The sequence below is a fragment of the Oryzias latipes genome, chromosome 3, assembly GCF_002234675.1.
Source record: "Oryzias latipes chromosome 3, ASM223467v1".
In the NCBI taxonomy this organism is placed as follows: domain Eukaryota; kingdom Metazoa; phylum Chordata; class Actinopteri; order Beloniformes; family Adrianichthyidae; genus Oryzias; species Oryzias latipes.
In genome coordinates, this window is record NC_019861.2 from 21,830,247 (window position 1) to 21,845,143 (window position 14,897).

A 14,897-nucleotide genomic window follows, 5' to 3' on the forward strand; every position below is an offset into this window, starting at 1 on the left:
ACGTCTGATAAAACATAAAAGGCCTAGTTGTTTAATTCTTAAAAAGTTGTAAATAAAGCAGTCAAAACCTAAAATTTAATGAATAAAAAATTCCGAAAATAAAAACTTTCCCCAAAGTAGACTGCTTCCGGGGAGAAGGTATCACAATAAAATGAGCACCACGACAACAACGATTCATTTTCAGGGAGAGCAAAAAACATTTTTCTACAATCAATGAGGGTGAAATTAACAATGAAATAGGAGGGACGTATAAGACACATTTAGAACATCCAGATGCACTATATTTTACACGGTTCTTTGAGTAAATCGGACATTTGTTTGTGGAGTACGTTTGTTGAAACACATATAAAATTTTATTTTGAAGGAAAAAGGAAGTTAGCGAAATAAAGTGGCAGTAAAGCTAGTTCAAAAGCGTTCAAAAGTTCTAGGTCTAATTTGTTTGTTTTGCTACTAGTTACATGGATCCCGACGACTGTTTAGACGAGGAAACTCCTGCATATGATAGGAAGATGAAAAGTCTTCATTTGCTCACGACGAAGTTTGTCCAGTTACTAGAAGAAGCTGAAAACGGAGAGCTGGACCTCAGACACGTACGTAAACTGCAAGGTTGCCACATGATTTTGATACAAAAAAAAGGCAATTTTTTGCAGTATATTGTGGTGGCAAAGTTAAACAAAAATGAGCAACATGATATATTCAGAAAAACGACTCTCCATTTACATTAACTGTATTAAATATGTTGAATACATAGACAGATTTTAAAAATCTGTTAGTTAGCTCATTCCCCAATGATCACAGTCAGTGGAAACATAAATCAGTTTTATTTTAATTGCCTGTCCTCTTTTCAGGCTTTCAGTGCTCTGGCTGTTGGACAAAAGAGAAGAATCTACGACATCACAAATGTGTTGGAGGGCATTGGTCTTATCAGAAAATTATCTAAGAACCATGTAAAGTGGCAGTAAGTCGTCACTCTTCCTGCACTAATTGTGCTTTGTGTAAATTCTTGAGTATGACATTGTTTTTATAATATAATTTACTTAGCTTGAACTGCACATCTTAACACACTTTGCATGTTTGTTGTTGTTGTTAAAGGGAGACGAATCCAAGAAGAAATGTAACTAGTGCAGGAAGAATTCTTATGAAGCTGAAGGCTGAGGTGTCTCACTTGGAGTGCAGGGAACATTTTCTGGACCAGCAGAAACTTTGTATTGAACAAAACATCAAGGAAATAACCGAAAACGACAGAGAATATCCTTTTTATTGATTTCAATGATCTACTTAAAATGTAACACATTATTTCACAACATTTATGAGGACGGTGTACACGTTTTTTCAGAAATTAGACTAAAATTCATACATTTCCATTCTTTTATTTCAAATTTTAACAATTTTACGTGTTAGAGAATACATTATATACTGACAAATTTATTTTCCATATTAATATTTATTATTGTTTAGCAACCATTGATGTCTTCTTGGTGATTTTTTTTTAACTTAATTTAACTTCAGTTTATGTGACTCATGACGACATCTGCAACTCCTTCTGTGGTAAATATCTCTTCTGTTTTTGTTTGCAACTTGTTTTGTGTGTTTTTGGCATGCTTTACTAAAGGCTTTTGTTGTATTGCTACTCTGCAACTTTACCCCACAGTGAAATAATGCAATGAACAACACACAAGGCCTCATGTACTGTGCAGTGCTAATGCATGGAAAGGAGCAAACTGTTGTTTAAACCTGAACATTGCATAAACCTCAAATAGAATTCTTAACATACTGTTTTCAAACTTCCAATTAGCTACACCAACTGTTTTCTGCAGTGAAACAATCAGATTTTCCTTTTGTGTTAGGCAGGGCAAACCCCAAAGGACATATGCTTCACTTCAGACAGTTGTTGTAGAAAGAGGTGCATATCAGGCTGTGCTGGAAGTCATCCTTCTTTCCTGTCAACAGAGGAAGAAAGACATTCAACCAGTTGTAGCATCTGGCTTACTGTTCAGCTTTTTAATTATTTCCATGGTAACACAAAGTAAACCAAGGGTCTTAATTCATTCTGGTTTCTTTCCAAATCACCATTACAGGTTTATGCCTTACATTTCTTAACTATAGAGACATGATGGAAAACTGATGAGAGATGCATAGATCTTAGAGTGTGAGCCTCCTAGCTGGTGCTAAAGGTTGAGCCAGATGAATAGTGAAGCAATCATCTGATTTCTTAGTTACTACAGGGTCAAATTACCTTTCACACTTGAACAACTCACATTTAATGACATACTCTTTAACTTATTATATATCGTGTTTATAAAGTCACTATAGGCTCTTCAAGAGCCTATAGGCAAACATACATTTCTCATAACGTCTTGCTAAAATTTTAAATAGATATACTCAAAAAATTTGTAGATGAATGCATTTACAGTGTAAAGACAAATATTTAAATACTGTGAATTTTTCTTGACACTGAATCTGTAATACTGGTTATTCTAAGAGTTTAATGCCAAAAAGCCTGTCATTTTTACTAACACATATAGGCAAATAATTGTATTATTTTTTTTCTATAAGTGTGTTTTATTCTAAAAAATATAAGTTCTTCTACCGTTTTCCTTCAGGTCGAACTGTTTTGACAGTAAGAGCACCCCAGGACACAACACTTGATGTTCCCATTCCAAAAGCTGTACGTTTGAGCTCAATCACACTTCTCATACTTTTGCGGCTCATAACCTGATAAGTTGTTTTTTTTTAATAATTTTTTCTTTCAGGTCCCAAACTGTCCAGCAAAATACCAGATTTATCTAAAAAGTCTCAAAGGACCAATTGATGTTATACTTTTTAACAAATGTTCTGCCAGCTCGGTTCCTCTTGTTTTGCCAGTCCCACCATCTGAAGAAGTTCTACAATGTGCCAAGTCAGCTATGTCACCTCCTGATGAGAAAGAAAACATAATTGAACCCAAACAGCCGTCAGCTATTGTCCAGTATGGAGAAAAATGGGTGCCTCAATGCATGTTATCATTTTTTAATGCTGAAAGCAAAACAAGCGATAGATCTCCATGTGAGTTTTTCCTTTTTTGTTGATATTGTGTTGTAAGAGAGATGTAGAACTTCATTACAAAAGCTTAATGATATGCTTAGTTATTCAAAATGTATATTTAGGAGTTTTCCTTGAATGCTAAAAACCCCCTTTGGAATAATTTTGTTTTAGAGCTACATAAATATGGCTTATTTTATTGGTTGATAACAGTTAACTTTCATTAACACTTATTGTCCTCTTGTTCGTCTGTTTTCTCCATGTAAACTTGTCGCATAACAAATATTTATATTATTGCTCGCTGTTTGTATTCATTAACTATATAATTATTAATTTTTAAATGAATATATTTCTTTTTTACAGTTATAGATTTATCAAAGGAACAGCAGGACCTGATTAGGGCACCCAGAGGTATTTTACTTACTTACTAATGCAATGCACCATAATAAACTTTATGTTTGAAAATGGTGATTTAACATGCTGCTTCTCAAATTTGTGATAGTCGTAATCGGATCACTCAGTTTATAACTTTTGAAGGCGCGTGCCTTTAAGGATCTAATTCATTCGTGACAAACCGTCCTGCTTTATTCACGACAAATTTGTTTCTCCTACAGTTTTGTCACCCCTTGGCCATCTAGCTTGACCCCCACCTGAACACGACCATGTTTGTAACCAGGAGGACGTTACAGGGATTCTTCATGATACACTGTATCTGTTTCTTTAAATACTCTGATGTTTTTGCTGATGTGTTTTTTCATATTTTGTTATAAGTTGGTTTAAAAAATAAAAAAACAAGATTTCAAATGTTGCACCCATCTTAATCAACACTTTAAAGCTAGGATTCTGTGGCAATTCTTTTTCAAATTTTAGTACCTGGCTCAGAAAAACATCACACTTTTCTTGTGATGTCAATAAAAACAAACTGGATGAGAAATAAACAACGTTTTTCATATCACGTTCAACATTTCTGATATCTGTTGAACTTTTGCTGGGGAAGCCCTATTTTCTGTGGCATAGAAATTAAAAAATTAAGAATTGATTTGTGCTGCTCTGAAAATAGTTTATTTTATTAAAATACACTTTATTTTACTGTATGAGGAATCATTTTGCTAAAAAGTATTTAGAGTTCAGTTAACCTGAGGTTATTTTGAAGAAATATGCTTTAAATGAAATTGTTTGTAAAAAATTACATTCAATTTTCTGTTTAGTCTTAAAAGAATTGTCTTAAAAATTGTAGAATTGTAGTCTCAAGTAAATTAAAAAAACACAAAAATATTACGATATTTTGACTTTGAAATATTTATTCGTATAACTTAAAAAAGAGCATCTCAATATATTGTAATAATGACCTCTAGGTTCTCTAAAGCTGTCATACATGCTGCAAATTGTTCAATCGTTTGAACAATAAAGTTCAAAATAAAACTACATCCGGTTCCAAACTTCGCCACCTTTCGAGCTTCCGGTTGTTGCTATGGGAACGAATGTTTAACAATGCTTGTTGTTGGGCTATGATTGCTGCCTTCCTAAAACACGTAAACGCCACCCGACTTTCTGCGTTATCTGAGCTGCGTAAACAATGGTAAATGTACCTCTATAAATGACAAAAAGTATGGTTGTTTCTATAAATCTAGAGTGACATTCAACCTATTAGCTTTTGTAGCCTCTATGCTACGATGTATGCAAACAAACTTCTCTAAGGAAAAAACAAACAAACAATCACAAAACTAAACGTTTGTTGAACTTGTTTTTTTCAGCCACCCAAAAGGAAAAGTACTAGCAAAAAGTCAGGAAAGCCAAACATGCAAACTCTGATCAATGGACGCACCAAGGAAGAAACCACCAAGGAGCAGGTATGAGCTCTACTAAAACATATCGAGTCATTTCAACAGGAAAATGTTTTTCAGTCATGTAATGTTTCCCTCTAACCAATACCAGAAAACCCTTTGAAAGCATTTATTGGACTTTGTTGAGAAGCATAATTGAAAAAATAAAATAAAATAACAGAAATCAAAACATTTAAGATATATTTCCAAAAGTCAGAAGTACCACCTGGAGCACCATAAGGTACCCTCATTTGTGGTCAGTGGTGTCCAAACATCATCCAGTCAGCATTGTTGTGCTGCATTTCGATCTTAAATGCTCATAAGCATTAACCCTCTAACATAATAATTCTCTAATATTTGTTGACTTTCTCATAAATTTACCTACAGCCATATTAGCTTGGTTAACGAAGTAGCGTCCTTTGGTGGAAAAGTTTGGTAACGATTACCCGTATTTCTGGGTTTTAGATAGAAGAGTACATTGCTCACCTTCAGGAAGAGCTGGACAGGGAGATGGAAGAGAGAAACTACTTTCAGCTGGAGAGGGATCAAGTTCACACGTTTGGGAAAATCACTGCCAAAAAACTGGAGGAGGTGTTGGCTGAGGAGAAAATCCTGGAGAAGGGGTTGGAGGAGGACGAGGAGCACCACCTCATAGAGATCAAAGTAAGTTCAGTTTGTGGACTGTAAGTTAACTGTTGAAATGGAATTGTTGGGTGTGTGATTTGTGGCCCTGACTGGCAACCTGTCCAGGAAGTCCCCTGCCTCCTTGCCTTCTCCCACAAGTGGCTGGGATAGGCTCCAGTAGCCATGTGACCCCGAAAGGGACAAAACGGCTTAGTAAATGAATGAATGAATGAATGAATGAATGAATGAATGAATGAAAGGAATTGTGGGGGTGTTTTTTTGTATTAATTGCCTGTGTTTATTTAAGCTGGTCTTCTTGTCTGATAAGTGAATATGTTGTTTTTCTTTTTTCGTAAATAATGCTGACCTAAAGTCCTGATATTACTATAATATGTTTGCCACTTTTCTGTTGTTTGTGGTTTATTTACTCACCCTGGCTTCATAGCCCAGCTATGGTTGCCTCATTATACCCTCAACCTCAGTCAGACCCCTAACCACAAAGGGTTACATAGTTCAAACTAACCAGAAAGGATTTCTCTGCCTTCTACTAATGACCTTCATTACATTTAAGTGTTTGCTGGGAGGTTTGGATATTTAGGAAGCAAACTCAGTGGAATTCAAAACCTTCATTCTTTCAGATTCTGGGTGTATGAGCATGGAATATTGTTAGACTGATGAAACATTTATTATGTTCTTTTTCTTATTCAGGTGTACAAGCAGAAAATAAAGCATCTCCTCTGTGAACATCAAAGCACAATCTCCGAGCTGAAGGAGGAGGGTTTGGTCTCCATCAAGAAGCTTCAGAAAGAGCTGGATCAGCTGGAGATGGAGTTTCATAAGAAAATCAAAGCTGGTATGGTAGACATACAGGAGCTCAACAATGACGACTTTGAAAGACAACGGCTACTGGTTTGTAACGCACACAAATGTTTTTATACAATAATAGGCGTCTATCTGTACAACTTGATGGGAGTTGCTTAGTGTGGCTTTCTAATAAACAGTTTTAAACTATTTTAAATGTCAAATATCCAACAGAAGTTCCGCAACTACTGACATCAGTCATAAAAAACCTGTGGTACGGCCAGATTTCTTTGAGGGTATTTGTTGTGTCAACTTTTTAGACCCTTCAGGTTTATAAACCCGTAGACCATCAAAAATGTTAACATTTAGAGACTTCTTCATTGATCCAAAGAAGTTCAGTTTAGTTTCAGACAATCCATCCATCCATCTTCCTCCGCTTATCCGGGACCGGGTCGCGATCCCAGTTTCAGACAAATAAAAAGCAAAAGAATATTGTATTTTTTGTGTCTTTTAATGCAAACTTTTTGACCTCAAAAGTAAAACCCTAGCTGGGTCATAATGTCTCACGTATAGCCTATTCTCATGACGTTTTTTAATGTCTTCAGTGCAAAATTTGGCTCTTTATATATTTAATTTTAAACATGTTTTATTCAGGTAGAAAAACATCCCAATTTTAAATTATTATTTTCTCATAAAATGGTAATTGCTCAGTGCTGTATTATACGTGATTATATATATTATATATGTTCCTGTGGACACTGAAATGACTTGAAACGTTAAAAAGTAACAATAAATTAAAATTTATCGAAAATTAAATAATCAAAATCAGCCATTACTTTTGAGTTGTTGATTAACAGAATTATTTAAAAATACAAACTAATGAAATAGGACTTGACAAAAATGATGGTACCTCCATAAAAGACTGAGAACTAATTGTCCAGGGGGTCATGATGAACTCAGGTATGTCCTTTAATTGAATGAAAGGAGAAAGGAGAGAATTGTCCCAGGACATTAGAAACAAAATTATAGACAAACATCGTAAAGGTAAAGGCTATAAAACCATCTCTAAGCAGCTGGAATTTCCAGTGAAGACAGTGGCACATATTATTCAGAAGTTTAAGACCCACGGGACAGTAGCCAACCTCCCTGGACGTGACCGAAGAGGAAAATTGATGACAAATTGAGGAGACGGATAGTTGGAACTGTATCCAAAGAGCCCAGAACAACCTCCAAAGACATTAAAGGTGAACTCCTAGATCAAGGTACATCAGTGTCAGATCACACCATTCGTCGTTGTTTGAGCCAGAGTGGACTTCGTGGGAGACGATCAAGGAGGACACCACTGTTGAAAGGAAATCATAAAAAAGCCAGACTGGAATTTGCAAAAATGCATGTTGACAGGCCACAAAGCTTCTGAAATGATGTCCTTTGGACATATGAGACAAAACTGGAGCTTTTTGGTAAGAAACATCAGCTCTATGTTCGTAGACTCAAAAATGAACCAAACAACCAAAAGAACACTGTCCCTACTGTGAAACATGGAGGAGGCTCAGTTCTGTTCTTGGGCTGCTTTGCTGCATCTGGCACAGGGTGTCTTGAAGTTGTACAAGGTAAAATGAAATCTCAAGATCATCAAGGCATTCTGGATAGAAATGTGCTGCCTAGGGTCAGAAAGCCTGGTCTCAGCCGCAGGTCATGGGTCTTCCAACAGGACAACGATCCAAAACACACAGCCAAAAACACCCAAGAATGGCTAAGAGAAAAGCGTTGGACGATTCTGAAGTGGCCTTCTATGAGCCCAGGTCTGGATCCCATTGAACATCTGTGGAAGGAGCTGAAACATGCCATTTGGAGAAGACACCCATCAAACCTGAGACAACTGGAGCAGTTTGCTCATGAGGAGTGGGCCAAAATACCTGTGGACAGGTTCAGAAGGCTCATTGACAAATACAGAAACCGTTTAATTGCAGTGATTGCCTCAAAAGGTTGTGCAACAAAATATGAAATAAATTTTCAAGAAATTTTAATTTATTATTACTTTTGAACGTTTCAAGTCATTTCAGTGAGCATTGTGGACTTTCTTTCTTTAACTGAGCGGTACCAACAATTTTGTCCACCACTGTAACATCTAGTCCTATAAAACAGACCTATTAACTCTATTTAGAGTTCTTCTAACTGTCAAGCTGTTTTACTTTACATGTTGGCAGCACCATTCAAAACAACACCCACATACGGTATTTGACACGAACATTTTGTCAGGAAATGATGAGCATTACATACTACACACAAGGGACTCCCAGAATACCTCTAAGAGGCGTTTTACACAAATTTGTGATTAATTTTTATCTTCAGTTACAGGATGAGGTTACTAAAACAAGGAGCAACTGGGAGCAGCAAGTCACAGGTAAATGAAACTAAACTCTTAGCTGAATTTAAGACAATTGTGTTTTTTAGAAATGAACTCAAAAGTCCCATTTTTGACATTATCTGTGCAGAAACCGCTGCAAAATATGAAGAATGTCTTAAGCTGTTCCAAGAAGAGTTGGAAAATACTGAAACAAGTTTGGTCATGAATTGTGAACTGGAACGAGACACCCACATTGTGGCTTTCCAAGAGGAAATGAGGGAAGTCTTCAACAGCATTCAGGAAGTCAATATTTTAATGGAGCAGAATAGAGAGATAATAAATGAAATCCAGGTAGGTTTTATTTTAAAATAGATATATAAAACAAATGTGTTCAGGACAAAAATGAAATAGTTTTATACTTTAGTAATCACTGCATGTTTTCTTTGCACCTCCTAGAACAAAATTTTACAAGAGAAGGAAATTCAAGTTTATGATATCCCCAAAGTTCAGAAGACCAACATTAAGAAGAAAGCAGATTTCCACTTGAAAAATAAGGTTATTGTTATGTTGATACTTCTGTTTTTTAAATATCAGTGTGACTTATTGAAGTGTATTCAAATTAATGTACATAAAAACTCAAATAAAAAGTGTAATGTGTCACTTTATTACTTTTCTTCACAGCAATCTATCAAAATTCCTGAAACAAAGACCGTTGAGGACCTGAAATTAGAAAATGAAGCACTAGAACAAAAATTCAACGGGGTGAAAGATAAAAATCCCACTTCACACGATTCATTGTTTTGAAGTCGAGAAAATATTAATATTCTATTTGTTTTTTCTTAATCCCATGTTGATTCACACAGCTTCAACTGGAAAAGGCAAAGTTGTACAATTCAGTGACTCCAAATATTGAGAGAACCCGTGAAAAAGTGGGTTTGAGGAGCGCACAGCTCAGGAGGAAGCTGCAGGACCTGACGGACAGTCTGGCAAGGTCACAGACTCAGCTCTTCACTGTTCTCTCAGACCCAAACATGGACCACAATGTTCTCAGTGAAATTGCAAACAAAAGTGAGGTAATGTTTCACACTCCTGTGTTCTCTGCTTTAAAACTCACTTTTGCCATATCTTTAGAAAAAGGATAACTGACAAAAAGTTTTGTCTGTAGGAAAATTTGGACAGAAGAAAATCTGCCATTAGGAACATTGCATACAAAAAGAATGAGATCTTGAAGGTTAGTCATTCTTTTACCTCATTATTTATTTATTTATTTTGTAATGAAAAGACTGTGTATGTAATGCAAATGTGTATCCCGCAGGCCCGAAGTCATCTGCTGCTGACCGGTGAAGAAAACCCGATGTTTAAGTCTCATAGATAAGATTCTGTTAGATCTCTTATTTGGAAAGCAGAACCTGGATTTCTGGAAGTGAAATGACAAATCTCACGTCTGAATTAAAAGAAAATTGTAATGTCTTTATGATTTTACAGAGTGGACTCATAAAAAATATAAGTTTGCTTCATAACAAATTATAGTATAAGAATGGATTTGCTGCAATTTAAATCTAAAGTAATGATCCATTAAAACAGACAACACATGTAAGTTTATCTTTGTGGCTTTACTGTCCTCTACAGGCTACGTACAATAACTGCAACCGCTCAGCTTCAAGCCTTTAAAGTAAAATCAAAATCTCAAATTTAAAGATTAAAAAAACAAACTAATGGTTGTATCCATGTTTTAAAACCGATGTGAATCAGGAACCTCTTGAACTTAAAAATAAATCTTTCAAGGGTCTTGATTTTGCCCTTTTCTTTTAAATTAATTACTTTTACTTCAAAATAATTCATAGTTTCATTTATAGTTAACATTTTCTCTGTAGCAAAGAAAAAAAATGCTTCAAAATAAATGTTTTATTAATCATTATCTGTATAGAATTGAAGTTTTGTTGACATATCTGCACCGCTGAAGCTACATTGTGATTACCGTAATTGTATTTAATACCATGTTACAGATGTTTAGCATCTGCTTTGGCACACTGTTGTGCAAAAAGGATGGAGAAAATAACCAGAACAATTTGATTCATTGAAAACTAAAAGAAAAACAAGAATTTGGGCCTGTTATTTGTTCCCTGTTGTTGTATTAATTAACTAATAATTTATTTTATTGTAGCAGTTGACATGTTTTTTTCTGTGTACTTTTTTCTGTAAAGGCTGGTTTTATCTTTCAAATACGTTGAAGGTTTTTCTTCCCCTGTCTGAAAATTTAGAACATTATAATGGAACTGAGTCAGTACACATTGAGGGCGAGTACAGTTATGAAGAGGCAACCTTTTGTGGGTATTTAGTTTTTTATTAAGATGGAGCAGCATTGTTTTTAGAAAGAGAATAATCTCCCTACATTTTTTTTTTCTCCTCAAAGATGTTTGCTATTCCTTTGTTCTGAGTGTACTTAGGAGTTCTGGCATTACTAGTACTAATGTTTGATAAAATAATTTCTTATAACTGCTGCCTTCACCAAGATCTAATATTCAATTATTTTAAACAAGCATATTTGATTTCAGCATGGTTATTTTATGAAAAACGTATGTTAAAATCTCCATTTGAAAAATTAAAAGTCTTGCCTTTTTGTTTAGAATGAGCCAGGATGAACAAAATCTGTGTGTATCTGCATAATAGTCATTGCTAAGGGTTGGTGATGATGATGATGATGATGATGATTGTATTTTTTGGACATTTACTTTAAAAGGACACATAGGACAAGACTGAAAAAAAAAAAAAAAAACCTAGAAATATCTGTCATTCCAGCCTTTTAAAGTGCTAAAAAGGAAACATTGAAACAGAGTAACCTAAAAAATATTATTTTTGAATCATAATTTACTTAAGTGCAGAATTTATACTATATTGATTTATTCTTGGTATATCTATCAACTGAGAAGTTAGTGTAATAGTTAGCTCCAGCTGTGTATTTCAATCACAACAGCTATATTACCTGGCCGATTTGCTGTTTCCAGCGGGGGGGGGCAGATCCAGTTTCTCATTGACTATTCCCATGGTGAATCGAGCCCTGCTGCACTGAGTGATCGCTGTTCCCTGCGGCATCAATAATACAGGAGGAAGTTATTGTCCCTGTGCAGGCTGCAGTATCTTGCAGCTGAAGCAAAAGGAAGGAGAAGGTGGTTCTTTCACTGAGAGCTCTCAGATTACAGGGCATGCAGACAGCGGTCTGACTCTGGAGAGACGGCTCCTGTGCCCTTTGCACAGGGCTCAATTGTGGGTCTGTCCAGACAAGGGATAAATGTATCTAAACAGTGACAGCATACAAAGTTCTTCTGGTCTGACCCGCTTGGTAAGACTACACCCCCAACACACCCAGTGTTACAAGAGATAAATCCCCCCTCAATAAAGAATTAGTCAATGGGCGACAGATCGAGAGTGGGGCAGTTATTCCGGGTGTGATTAAAATAATGCAGATTTTCACTTCTTTTTAACACCTTTTTCATTCCTCAAAAGCAGGAAAAAAGTCAGAAAATATCCAAATACAGGAGAGATTTAAAAGAACACTTTGTGTGATGGTACACAAAAAGAAACACACATAATGCCGGAAAGATTTTCAAGTGTGAAGCTGCAAACTAACCTGAAGCAAAGAGCCTGAGAAAAGGCACTTAAAACACCTGCACAGGTGGACGCTGGAGGGAGGAGGGGGATGGGGGAGAGGAAAAAGTAGAGAAAGTCAGAGCGATGGTGAAATAGAGTCCCACTCAGGTGGAGGTCAGCACAACAAAAAGCTGAAGGAGATGCTGCCAGCCACTTAAAGACGATGGATTATAACACTTGGTGAGTTCTGAGAATCTTATTTCTCATCTTTTAGGTTCCATCGCTGAAGGTATAGCTGTATAGTTGTCTCAACTAAATTAGATCTATTTTGATGTTCAGAACAGGATCCTGTGAGAATTGGAACGCTGTAAAACTTTTATTTTTGAAATGGTCAGCTCATCGTTAAAAATTTTTTTTGTTATGCCCTCTCTAGCGACCCAGCATCACCTATAGACTTATCATGGAACGTTCAGGCTTTCAGTTTAAAAAGACCTGCATTTTTTGCTTAACAAACCATGCAGCGTAAGCTGTACAATCATTAAGGTTTAATATCCTCTGCTGGCACTGATACTTACCTGCATCCTATCACTTAATGAAGAAACGCTATTTCTTTGTTTTCACCTATAACCCACAGGACAACTGGATTCATGAGAAAAATGTGAGAGCATTTGTTTTTGTGCATCCTGGAAAGAGGTGGAGATTGTGAAGACTGGGTCAGGGATGGCCACTCTCACATTTATAAGTATCCTATTTTGTGTTGTTTTACTTGGAGAAGGAGCCCCTGAGAAGACAGGTGAGTGCACTGAAACCACTTGCCTACATAAAATATTACTTTATTGTTTCAATATTTCAATGGCGGTTGCCACTTTCTATATCTATTCTCTTTTTAGGAGGTGATAAAGTGGACAGAGGAGATGCCATTCTGAAGGAGATCATTTCAAAACTGAGTAAAGGAAATGGTTTGAGTCCAAACAGATCTCCTCTGAATAAGGACTCAGACCCAAACAGGGGCCAGTCCATGCCAACCTGGATGAGGAACATAGTGGGAAGTTTAAAAACACTTTTTCCCAGCAAGAACAGGCCGTCATTAAACAAGCCAATTGACAGGCACCGTCTCTCTGGGTTCCTCTACAATATCTCTTTGTACCTCCAGGAGATGGGGGCAGAGCTGGAGGAGGCTCCTGGAGAAGAAGATGAGGTGCAGTTGTGGGAGAAGGTGTTGCACTTTTTCCTGCAGTCTGAAGGAAGTGCTGCACTGAACCAGTGGAACGGGAGAGTTCCCCCTCGGCCCAGCATCAGACTACAGGACTGGTTTTTGTCTCTGAGGGGAAGCCCACACTGGGACTGGCTGCTGGGGCTCCTGCAAAGTGTCATTACCTTATCAGAGCGTCTACCTCAGAAGTCCATCTTGACTTTCTTGTCTCAGAACTGGAGAACAATTAGCGCTGTGTTGGAAACTGTGCTTCAGGCTCTGGTCAGTGGGACGTATGGTCAGGCTAGTGCAGGCCTCCAGGGCTTTATCTGCGCTTTGAAGGGTCAAAATGATTGTGAATTCAGTGTGAGCTGGCTTCAGGAGCTGCTGCAATTCCTGGAGACGCGGAACTGGAAACCCGTGGTCAGCTTACACCCTTCAAGGGAAGCTTCTGGAAACACCAAGGGCTTGGGCACAATTGGCCGCTTTAGGCCCTTCAGCTTACCCCCTGAAGCCCTGAGACAGGATCTGTTGTCCGGAAATACATCTGTGGACGAAATGATGGTCACTGAGGATGAAGCAGACTTCATGCAAAGCCTCCTTCTGCAGGTTCTGTCTCGTTCTGGTGGAGGAGAGCGCGGAGGTCATCTGGCAAAAAGAAACCTAGCTCTTGTGAGGAGTTTGGATGGGCTGAGGCGGGGTCTTTTGCACAGGGTAGGGAGCTCCGTCTATGGTAACTTGAGAAAGAAAGTGTCACAAGTTACCATGGTGCTCCTTGATGATGTCAGCAGCCTGGTGGATGGAAAGCAGCAGAACACACATGGGAGATGCTCTGTTGGTGAGTAAAACAGAATACGACGACACTTTGGGTGAGAGTCTAAATGTGAAGAAAACAGTAAGCATGTTCTAAATGTCTCATCAGTCTGACAAAAGTTCTCCCCTGAGCTGCCCGGGTGACTGTGACTGACACTGCTTTAAAATCGTTATAATTTCCCTGCGCAGTGAAAGCGTCTGTTGTTGGCCCAGCTAATCCCCTTTATCCTCTCATTGATGTCAGTAATGTTATATCTTGTGCATTGTTGATTGAGCGCCTGTGTTATATCAGGTGTTCAGCCTCCACCTGCCTCTTTTCATCGCCTGTTTACTTTGATTTTCAAATAATGCATGTCATTTGTCTTTCCTTAAGGTGACCTGAGACATTTGATCTTATGGTAAGATATTTCGGTAATGACTTTACGGCAAGTTGCAAGTAAAACCGGTTTAATCGTTGCTCTCTCCATGAATTTTCAGGGGCATAAGACACAATGTGATGTGGAACACTCAGGCTTTGGGTATCACCTCCCAGAGTCGTCCAGGTTCACTCCCATTTCTGTCCTGCCCTTCTACCTCTGAAGAGGAGCATCAATCACAGCCGGCACAAGCCCGGTCACCCACACATGCTGCTTCTTTTCAGAAATCCAAACGCCTTCTTAAACTTCCTGCTGCACCTCGCAGCAAGTTC

At 37.4% G+C, this 14,897-nt stretch overlaps 2 protein-coding genes across 3 annotated transcripts; both read left to right on the plus strand.

The window, feature by feature from the left end:
- The first annotated feature begins 364 nt into the window (after positions 1–364).
- On the plus strand, positions 365–3,825 carry LOC111947149 (transcription factor E2F4-like). The gene is made up of 8 exons (XM_023953499.1): positions 365–590; positions 849–958; positions 1,093–1,248; positions 1,505–1,548; positions 2,604–2,668; positions 2,754–3,045; positions 3,385–3,432; positions 3,636–3,825. Exons 1-8 carry the CDS (start codon positions 459–461, stop codon positions 3,662–3,664), a joined length of 876 nt encoding a protein of 291 aa, XP_023809267.1. The 5' UTR covers positions 365–458; the 3' UTR covers positions 3,665–3,825.
- Positions 3,640–10,731, plus strand: LOC101168854 (growth arrest-specific protein 8). 2 transcript variants are annotated; one of them, XM_011491652.3, is made up of 11 exons: positions 3,640–3,729; positions 4,776–4,871; positions 5,310–5,507; positions 6,177–6,377; positions 8,622–8,673; positions 8,765–8,967; positions 9,073–9,171; positions 9,298–9,378; positions 9,480–9,689; positions 9,782–9,847; positions 9,932–10,731. In XM_011491652.3, exons 2-11 carry the CDS (start codon positions 4,821–4,823, stop codon positions 9,989–9,991), a joined length of 1,221 nt encoding a protein of 406 aa, XP_011489954.1. In that variant the 5' UTR covers positions 3,640–3,729; positions 4,776–4,820; the 3' UTR covers positions 9,992–10,731. The 2 variants fall into 2 exon arrangements, with proteins under 2 accessions (XP_011489954.1, XP_004067252.1); XM_004067204.4 differs by lacking the exon at positions 3,640–3,729 and adding an exon at positions 4,379–4,600 and having other exon boundaries at positions 9,932–10,534.
- Positions 10,732–14,897: the final 4,166 nt, after the last annotated feature.

What these genes read in the sequence shown, in the direction of transcription:
- LOC111947149 (XM_023953499.1), top strand. Translation starts at nt 459, where the DNA reads ATGGATCCCGACGACTGTTTAGACGAGGAAACTCCTGCATATGATAGG. An exon ending in GAGAGCTGGACCTCAGACAC is followed by an intron (nt 591 to 848) that starts GTACGTAAACTG and finishes TCCTCTTTTCAG; the next exon opens with GCTTTCAGTGCTCTGGCTGT. An exon ending in CATCTGCAACTCCTTCTGTG is followed by an intron (nt 1,549 to 2,603) that starts GTAAATATCTCT and finishes GTTTTCCTTCAG; the next exon opens with GTCGAACTGTTTTGACAGTA.
- LOC101168854 (XM_004067204.4), top strand. An exon ending in ACCACCTCATAGAGATCAAA is followed by an intron (nt 5,508 to 6,176) that starts GTAAGTTCAGTT and finishes TTTCTTATTCAG; the next exon opens with GTGTACAAGCAGAAAATAAA. An exon ending in AAATTGCAAACAAAAGTGAG is followed by an intron (nt 9,690 to 9,781) that starts GTAATGTTTCAC and finishes TTTTGTCTGTAG; the next exon opens with GAAAATTTGGACAGAAGAAA.